At 44.2% G+C, this 10686-nt stretch overlaps 1 protein-coding gene across 1 annotated transcript; it reads right to left on the bottom strand.

Moving 5' to 3' along the window:
• Positions 1-6341: 6341 nt before the first annotated feature.
• LOC105056481 (zinc finger CCCH domain-containing protein 24-like) lies at positions 6342-10080 on the bottom strand. Its single transcript, XM_010938701.4, is given in 3 exon segments — positions 6342-7602; positions 7605-9340; positions 9764-10080. Coding segments are annotated over 2 exon segments (2241 nt in total). The 5' UTR covers positions 9322-9340; positions 9764-10080; the 3' UTR covers positions 6342-7078.
• Between the last annotated feature and the right edge of the window lie 606 nt (positions 10081-10686).

Genomic DNA, 10686 nt, shown 5'->3' with positions numbered 1-10686 from the left:
TTAAGTCCTCAGCTAGCATAACAAACACCAGGGGCCCAATCAAAACTAGGTCAAAAACTCATGATTTGTGGTTCTGAAAAGTTCCAAATCCTCCTGGTCTCCGGCTAACCATCTATAGGACCAAAATCAATTACTTTATTTTTATGAAAAATATACTCTCACCTTCTCAAATGTTTGCTAGAAATACTTAACTGCCACTACAATTTTGAATTATCAATTATCTCTCAGAAATTATTTTACTATATCAATATGATCCAATCATCCGGTCTCTATTAGAAAGTGCTAGTTTATGATTATCTTGTGATCATTAATAAATTATATTCTTCCCAAAAATTTCCTCCATTCTCTTATTAGAACTAGACTTCATTTTGGCGCAAACGAGAGAAGAATCCTGCTCTCTTTTTTCCAATCCCCACCTATAATTTACTCTCTTTTCCAATTCCCAGTTATAACTTACTTTTCTTCCGCCAAATGCGGCACAAACTCGGCTGACGAGATGGAGACAATGAGACGAACGCTGCCGACCATTTGGAGCCATGTCCGTCTCGTGAAGGGAAAGGAGAAAGACAAAAACAGAAAAAAAAAAAATTCTTAGATTTCGAGAAAACATGGATCATAAAATCAGAAGAATAACTTAATTTAGCAAAGCTCCAACAACCACCGGCACAATCTAACTAAAAATAAACAGAATCACTAAACAAAACAATGATATAAACCCGTAGAGACAAGTTCGTTTGTTAGAAGTTATCCGACGAAGAATCCTTCGATATTTAAGTTAGTCGGTGAAAGAGAATAGTTGAACAGATCAAAGTGCGAGAGCCAAAAATTTTGTGATAAGAAAACTTATCCAATCTCCCTACTTATCATTTTATATAGGATAGAGAGTGCTGTTACCGTGTAACTTCCACTCTCTAGAATTTGGGACGTGAGAATTACTGTATTTATTGGGCAGTTATCTCGTTAATCGTTATTAAAATTGAGTAACGGATCATTAGTGGGCGATTATTGCGTCCCACGATCGTGGGTAATTAATATCTGCATCGAATAACTATTTCGATCTCTATTTTTTTAGGATCAAGATAATCGATAAAATATCGAAAAAATCGTCAGTTGAACTTTGATACTGTGTCATACTTAGCTGGTCAAATTCTGACTTAATTTTATTTTATCAGTCTAATCTCGAAATATATCGTTGATCGAAAGTTAAGTCAGTTTAATCCATTAAGTTGTACATTTAGTCGATAGGAAGATGAGAACAAATATTAATCGGATGAGAGTTAAAAGTATACCCCCAACAGATTCATATATAAAATAATTTTGAGAAATACATAAATAAAGGTTTATAGAATTCCAAAACTCAGGAAAAGGGAGGAAAAAAAAAAAATGGCTCGAGAGAAGGTGGTTGCGGGATTCATTGCTGAAAGCCACAATCTATGATCGAAGTCTAGAATCTAGATGATCTAGACAGCCTAGTAATCGCTTCCTCTCCAACTTCCCACTATGATTTAGGGGCAAAGGTTTCTTTGTCATCTCCTTCATTAAATGTATGGATAGGGTTCTCTCTCTTTTAGTGAAACAATTGGAGCCACCAATCAGAAATGTTTCTGCGCCTTTTTTTTTTTTTTTGCTACAAAGAAATGTTTCTGCTTTAATCGAACCTGCAATGACCAATAATGGTGATAAAACAAAATGATGAATCGTTGGCCCACTTCAACTTACACTTCATATTTATTACACATGTCAGAGTTACTTTAATTGTGACCGTGAAACTGCCACGCCAGTTTGGTATAGGATCAACAATGAGACTTGATGTGGCCCAGATCAGATTACTCAATCATTGGTTGACACATGGCAAAGCAGGGACAAATTTCAAGATTGATAAATCTACTAAGCCGCCTCATCCTTTTCTTGTGTGCACTTGGACGTGGATCCGATCTTCTTCTTTATATATGGATCTACCAGCGGTCTATTGGATTTTGACAGCAATAAAATTCTTCAACATTCCACCATATTTTTGTGAAAAACGAATCACTGGATGATCCTATTTTTCTGCTTTACATTTTCCTACGTGTATGGCAGCAACTATCATAACATGCCTTGCAACTTCAATAAATTTCATCCTATAATCTAAGTGATATAATTAGAAAGTCGACATGCTCGTGAAGGGTATTTAAGTTTCTATGATTATATTAAAACAAAAAATCCCATTAGATCCATCTCTACAATATGCACTTGGAAATTCAAATAGATCCCGACCTTTTTTGTCTTTGTTCCCGGATAGAGAGATTGGAAGCATATTGATCACTATTGACGTATTTTCTTCGTTCGCATGATACTTTGAAAATTTAAATTCCAAATAATTCATCATCCAATTAAATAACAGCCATTCATGGAGTACTCCTGTTCTTGATTCAACAAAATGGATCAACTATGGTTGTAGAAGAACTTTCATCAAAGTCGGTGCTTGATGAAAAATATTATTCCGAGCTTCCCATCTACTGAAGGAAAATTATTTATTCAGCATTTACTCCTTTCAACAAAGTCAATCATATGCATTACTAACACTCAAACTACCATTCGATTAGTTGATGTGACTGCTAATTATTACTCGGTACACAAATGTCAAAGCAAAAGATCTCATGGTAAAAGATGAGAAAGGTAATCCTTTGTCCCCCTGGTGGAGCTCAGGGGAACGTGAGGCCAAAATGCATGATGCAGGTCAGTTGCCCCTTACCCCATGCAAGTGCAAGTGCACACCTCCATGTATGATAAGTATTGTTGGCCGAGTGCACACATCAACTGGATCCAACTAACCCTCTACCAATTGTTAAGGGCAGCAGATAGGCCAATCCTTCCACTCCTCTCCAAAATAATTCAAACTCAATACAGATAGGAGATCTTAGAGAGGAGAATAGTGCAATTTGGCAACCATCAGCGTACCAATATCTTTATTACTTACAGGATGCTATTGTATTCTATTCGGATCATGAGATCCATGCCATTATGATATCCTATTTCAAAAAAATTAGTCTGAACATATTAATTCGATTTTTTACTTTTGTATAAGTATTAAGATTTCCAACGAATAACTACTATAGGATTAAATACATATTATTATAGATCCTTTATTTCTCACGCTAATATAGATCTTTACATACTTTCTATGTTTAAATTCTGATGCCCTCATCAGGCTAAGCATTCAAATCCATGTAAATCCATTTTTAATGAACTATAGTATTTTCTAGCTCATATAAATTATGAATTGATCGATTCTGATATTATTTATAATAATCTAAAATTTTATTCAAAAAAATTAATCGAAAGATATTATTTTAGATTCTTTGATCTTCTACATATAAGATATTTGCAATGAATAATCGATGTGGAATTAAAAATATGCCAACACCGGTCTTCGAGAGAAAAGAGGCGAAATCCAAGTTGAAGTCTAATCTGGTTAGCAATTTATCCACGATTTATCCACTTTCAAACCAACGTCTAAATGCATTAGTAACGGAAACTGAACTGAAAGCATGGTATCTTACGTCAGGATGTGGAATCGAATAACAAGACAATCTCTCTTGGAAAAATTCCCATCCTTGGAGAGCTTAAATCAATGCTGGCATATAATCTCATTCCGCAAATTCGGATGCCTATATGATATTCCCAAATCTACAAAGAGGCAGCAGTCACCATCTATGAGTCCAATCCAAGAATTCTAATTCTTTACGACCACCATACTTCCTACAATAACTATTACTTTCAATAGACTGCAAAACGAAACATAGTGATAGATGACCCTCTTTCTTTCGAAGACTCGCCCTCTTTACCTCTCTCAATTCTTCCTCGCCCCCTTTTTTTTTTTTTTTCTTTCTTTTGATGGTATTGTCTATTTCTAACATACATGATTTTCGAAGAAATAATTCCCATAAATGTAGATAACAAACAGAGTGTATTCTTCCTTGTTGTGCACACGTGTTAAGATTACGGACACCTTTTCCTCTCCACCGTCGCAAGGTATTGTCCGTTTTCCCCGACGACGCCGCCCTACGGGCCGCACGCGATCGACAGGTCACGGTTTTGTCCCATCTACTCCTCTGGGCAAAAGGCGCCTCACGAGGTAAGAGACGGGCCGCACTACTTAAGCACATGTACACACCAGAGTTGCCCGATGTGGGACTATTAAGGAAGGTCCCCCACAGCCTGCCCACAACAGATGCCCCCCACTCTGGAGGGTGCAGGTGTTGAGCGACAGGAGGCGGGTTACCCCTACCTGGCGCGCCACTGTTGTGCACACGTGTTAAGGTTACGGACACCTTTTCCTCTCCACCATCGCAAGGTATTGTCCGCTTTCCCCGACGGAAGGTTACGGACACCTTTTCCTCTCCACCATCGCAAGGTATTGTCCGCTTTCCCCGACGGCGCCGCCCTACGGGCCGCACGCGATCGACAGGTCACGGTTTTATCCCATCTACCCCTCTGGACAAAAGGCGCCTCACGAGGTAAGAGGCGGACCGCACTACTTAAGCACATGCACACACCAGAGTTGTCCGATATGGGACTATTAAAGAAGGTCCCCCCACAGCCTGCCCACAACATTCCTCAATGTCTATTAGCAAGTCTATTAGTACTGAAATAACCATTTTCCTTTGGTATAAACTAAATTTGGACCGTATATTATCATATCTCCAATGGACCATATTAAAATCAAGCATACTCTTGCCGAAATTGTTGTTGGTCGATGGTGAGCAAAAACTAAACAATATAATCATTCACTTTATAATGTTTGCATGCCCTACCACCGAACTCCCTAACTTGAGTTTCATTTATCGATTTTGTCGCTCATATAGATAATCAAACATCTGCCAACCACAAGTCTCTAGATTACAATTATGCAACCATTTTTCAGCAGTAAACCCTGACCATCTGGCAACTTGATTGCTATATCTTCTGTTGCATGTGATCATACTTTTTCACGATCGATGACTACACCAAATTCAAAACAGCTTTTGTCCCATCGATGGATTCGAGATTATTGTCTAACAGCGACAATGTTGCATCAATCAGTAGTTTTCCCTGTTAAAATCTATTTCAATTTCAACAACCCATGTATTCCAACTTCAAAACAAAAGAAACAGGTCATAGGATCAAACAAAATGTTTTGGAGAACACTAAAACCAAAAGACAAGCTCAAACAGCATAAATCCATTCCAACGAAGATAATTCAGTGGCCGTTACTTGAGCTTTAAAAAAACAAAAATTATAAAATCCCCTGTTGACATCAATTTTTATAAAATAAATTCTAATGCGCTTGTGAAATCCCAACCACAATAAAAGTCACCATCTTCAATTCCACCCGAGAACTGGAATGACGAATTCCCGGCAACAACCATTCCACCAACAGACCCCACACAGATTATGACCGACCTACACGCCTACAATCCTGTGTCGCAGAAGACCTTAATACGACGATGACCCACCATTTAATCTTAGAGTCACCCACAACCACAATTCTGATATCGGTCACTGTTGATTAGCTGCGCCCAGATCCTGCATCAAAATCCAGTCAATCCATCCAATCGTTCACAATTCCTGCCCCAAATTCCGTAGGAGTGCAGATTTGCTGGATACCAAATTCTAGGAAACGGTCCTCGAAACTTTGAACTAACTTCATTGGGATAACCAAATCTAACTTTAAGGTCAAGAAAATGGACCATCAGGCCACCATATCCAACTAATTAAACCACCCATCAACCCTCATCTAACAACAATTCAAAACTTTGATTTCAAAATTGCTCAACTCACAACATTGCCCAGGTACAAAACTCTCAGCTCGCTCAGCCAAGTAGTTATATTGATTAAAAAACACAAATAGTACGTTCCAATGGAACTATTGATGAGCTAATTCAAGCATTTTTAATTCAAACAAGAATTATTTGCTAAACAACTCAACCAGCCTTCTTTAAAATATCCAAGCCAAAGCAGCTGGCAAGAACTAGCTCAATTCCCCCACACATCCACCAACAACCTGCACATGACCGAGATAAAGTATCATTCCCGACTCCAAACAGTCCCCCACTAGGAGCCGAAGGGTAGGTGCCTTAAAACCTCGGTTCCGACAACACCTGCGATCTCCCACAAGATCTCCTTCTCCCCCCGTATGGGGATCCACAGCCCACCCGCCTCCCCTCCCCCCCCCCCCCCGGGATTCCCATCGTTTCTTAACAGTGCACGAATCAGGCACAAAGAAGCCCGTAAATAACCAAAAACAAAAGAACAAGCCATAAGAAAACCAATACAAAGATATAAACAAACAGCAGCATGTAGATCATGGACGCTGGGAGGAGACAAAAATATATTCGTATAGTAGATGAAATAATAATAACAATAATAATAAAGTTTTAAATCGATGTATGCTAACACAAAAACATATGAACCTTACTTTCCACCTGCCCACAGACCCTCCAACAATATCATACAAAAGAAGTGCCAATAATTCAACCGTCCAAGTGGGCCACGTAAGCCCACATCAACGGACACTGTCCCTCCCACCCACCATGTCCCCTCCAAAGGTGGACTTGGTCAACGAGAGATCAGGAACCGGGAAAACCTCCACAAAAGTCTTGGGCTCTACTACCCTCAGTAGTTCTTCTTCTTCTTCTTCAATCCCTCTGTTGCCAGTTAACTATGATAGTTCTCCAAATATAAGATATAGTTATGATTAACAAATAGATGGTTAAAAGACCCAGAAACTAAAGCAGTTGCAATCCAGTGTAAGCTGGAGTTTTGGGGAAGAGGAAGAAAGAACCCCCCAAAAAACATGCAAATTAAAGGGAGAGATGTTTACCAGGGTGTGCCTTCAAACAAACCTAGAGCTAAATTTCCCACCAAATTCAGCTGTCTGAAACTGTTGAAATAATAACAAATTTCTTCCAAAAACGAATCTCTGACTGATTTTTTTTTATCGAACCACCATCATCCCCAGCCTTCTTGCCAACGGAACCAAAAAAATTCTTTTACCAGTCATCTACTACTACCGCTAATCTTTGATGAGAACTTAGTAACGGGATCAGTTGTGCTACTAGGCAACGAGCTGATCGAGCTGCATCTGCTCCAACCAGGCCCCAAGAACCGTATGATCTGATCCATCCACTTGGTTATTATTAGAATTAGAGCCATCTGAAGCCGCGCCACCGCCATTGCTCGCCAAGGTATTCGTTTCATGCTCCTCCCTTGACTCCGGCGGGCTCACCAGTGACTGCACCCAGGAAACATCAGGTTCCTCGCCACCGGAGCCAAGCTCGACCGAGGCCGAGCGCTTGTATCGACCAAGCTCGGCTCCATTGACTCCCCAATCCACCTTCCCTGATGGGGATGCCCAATTGGACCATGAAGAATTCGCAGGCAAACCCACCATGGAAGGGACGCCGTTGTTCGAACTGAGATCACGAGAACTGAGGCTGCGCAGCTGCTGCTGGAGCTTCTCTCGCTGGGCAAGAGCAGCAAGACGGGAGCTCATAGGCGAGACCGGCTCCATGTTTCGGGGAGACATCCGGCCAGGGGACGAGACTCCCAAGGAGGCCTGTAACAGAGCGGGGTGGCCGAGAGCTGCTGCTGTGGATCCACGGCTTTGGGGGAGAACACGCTGTTGGTGTTGATGGGTGAGAGCAGGCTCTGCTGCTGCTGGAATTGATTGAGCACGGCCGACTTATGGGTCGGCGAGAAAACAGCTCCCTGCTCAGAATTATACCTTGGAGACGATGAAATCTCGGCGGAGAAGAGGTCATCAAGATTGGATGGTGCCAGGGTATTAGAACGAACAGTCCGATTCCCAGCTAAGGATGAGCCAAGGCGAGCTTGGCTTGGTGAGAAGCAGAAATCACTGAGCTGCTGCTGTGCTGTCTCAAGCTCCGGCAGCACAGAGTACTCGTCAACAGGCATGTCTCTCGCACTGAGAGAAGTGCGAAGCCTGCTGGACTGGAGATTGCTCCCCGGAAGATGCAGCGCCGGTACATTCGGCTGGGGCCAGGCCAGGGAAGAGTGCCCTCCGCCATTGGCGGACGGCGACATGGGAGGAGTAAAAGGGGTCGGCGACATCACCGGAACAGAAGACGGAGACCCCGGCAAGAGACTCATCGCCGCCGCCATCTCCATCGCCGCTGAGGCGGAGGATCGAGGAGACGGCACGGCGGAGCCGGTCGAAACATAGAGCGGGCGGAGCTCGTCGTTGGTGTGAGCAAAGAAACAAACACGGCGGGTGCAGCTGGTTCCATCCTTGCAGAGCCTCGTGCGATACTGCGCCGGGTGGAGCCAGCACTCGAAAACGCCGTGGGCGTACTCGCACATGTCCCCTCGCCTACACGCGCCCTTCCTGAAGTCCGGGCAAGGAACACAGCTATAGTGATACTTCCTCGGATCCCTCCGGCGAGCATTTTCTCCAGGGTGAACAAAGGGACACTCGGTCCAATCGTGGGAGTAAGCCCGGGAGCAGGGCCGCACCTTGAAAGAAAACATCCGGAACTCATCGGTGGCGTAGATGCTGTTCTTGATGTCCGGCAGAGAGGGGTCCACCGGATACTCTTTCTTCTCCGACGCCGCGGAAGGTGGGAGATGGTCATGGAACTTCCCGGCAGTCGGAGACGCGGATGAATCGGACGAAGGAGATCCATCCTCCTCGGGGGACAGGGATAACGGCGGCGAACTAAAGCTCGACGTGCTCGTCGACAGACGGAGAAACTGGTGGCTGCCACCGCCGGGGCCACCAAGGAGATCCTCGAGGGCTAGTTTGACTTCAACCAGCTTTGGAGGGACGGCGATCACATCGGCCGGGCGGTGTCCGTTGGCATCGACCAAACCAGCATCAGCACCGGCAGAGAGTAGTAACTTCACAGCATCGACCGCGTTCGCCGAGCCGCCGGAGGCGGCGCAGTGGAGGGCAGTGGTCTTGTCGGGCCCACAGCAGCGGTTGACATCGACGGAGGACAAACTGAGAATTAATCGAAGGACTTCGATGCTGCCGTAGGTAGCGGCGACCATGAGGGGGGTCCGGGGCTCGAGAACCATCCGGTTGGAACCCTTCTTGCGGCCGTACCAGAGGCCGATCTCGTCGACGGCGGAGGGGTCCTCGTCGACGGATCTCTGGAAGCCATCGGCGTCGTTGTTGGCGGCGAGCTCGAGGAGACTGGAAAAGTTGTCATCGGTCTCGATCGTTAGATGGTTCATATCGACAGGCGGTGAGGAGTTATTAGTTTGCTCAGCGGTAAACGGCGATGGAGATTGAGACGGAGACGGAGAGTGTTTCAGGCGCTCCGGACCACCGCACATGCTTCGGTTCTCCGCGAGCCTGCCATCATTTTATAAACCAAAAGTGGCAAAAATTAGAAATACCAAAAGAAGAGCGTTCTTATTTAATGAAATCTCGTAGGGGGAAACATAAAATGGATGGAGAAAAGGAGGAAGATGAAGATCTACCAGTGCAGACTTGTAAGGTAATAAAGATGGGATTATTGTTCGATTTTGTGAGAAGGAAGCCGTTGAGGGAGGCGAGAATCGGATAAATCTTTAGAAATATGGAACTTCCAAAAGCAAGCAGCAACTCCATATCCTTTCCATATATATATTTTTTTCCCTTTTCCCACTCAAAAAACATGAGAAGCCATTGGTGGATTCGGAGAATAAGATTCAAAGTCCAAAGCATCCGAGAGAAGATTTCTACGAAAGAATCAAAACCACAACATACGACTTTAAAAAGCTTATTGATGCTCACCGGTTTCCAGAAGCTCACGAAGAGATTTCAGCTGAGAAAACCACAGATTGTTGACCAGGAGGAGGAGGAGGAGGAAGCGGGGATTTTTCACCGGTTGGAGGAGTAGAAAGACACAACGGCGCCGGAGACCAGAATGCCTTGGATAAAACGTCGGCGATCGCAGGCAAAGTTCCGGGAAGCCAGGTGGGCTTCCATCAGACGGGGACGAGATGGAGGTGGAGAAGCTTCGAGAAGTTCGGATTTTCGGTGGTAATGGAGGAGATGACGAGGAGTCGCGCGACGGAAAGGAGAAAGAGAAATGGAGCCATCTCTCGAATATGACCTAAATGAGGACGAAATGAAATGAAATGCTGATGAAATGAAATGTAGAACAGAAAGTTTTACCCCTTCCCTCCCGCTCTCGCAATTCCAACTCCGACTGCGGTCGGAATGAAATTTACTTGAAATCCACACCAAATTCACTCCACATGCGCGTCATGCTCCCACACGGGAATTCAAACGGGCGGTGACTGGATCAGCCGGTGGAAAGCACGAGACTCGTTAACCGGACAGGTGACCGGTGGTAAATAGCCTTCCTATTTCGCCCTCGCTCCAGAAATTTCTTCACGAGAGATAAGATCCACCGTCCGTTCCATATCAAATCAAATCCCCACTAGGTCTTCCATAGAGTTTTAATGCGGTCAAGAGTGAGAGTAGACGGGCACGTGGAGGTAACGGAATGGGAATTCGTGGCGCATGCGTGCATAGGGGTTTGTGCTGGATTGGAATGTGGAGTGGAGTCCGCGAATCTGGTAGGAAGGCTATCTAAAATCCAAAATCTATTCCCATGCGAGGCGGTAGCCAAATAGGGTTAATAGTGGGGTCTAATCGACGGGGAAAAAAAAAAAGGAAGGGGTGGGTGGCGTGGCGCACCAGCGGCGCAG

The sequence above is a fragment of the Elaeis guineensis genome, chromosome 2 (assembly GCF_000442705.2).
Source record: "Elaeis guineensis isolate ETL-2024a chromosome 2, EG11, whole genome shotgun sequence".
NCBI classification, from domain to species: domain Eukaryota; kingdom Viridiplantae; phylum Streptophyta; class Magnoliopsida; order Arecales; family Arecaceae; genus Elaeis; species Elaeis guineensis.
This window is presented reverse-complemented; position numbering and strand designations above follow the sequence as displayed.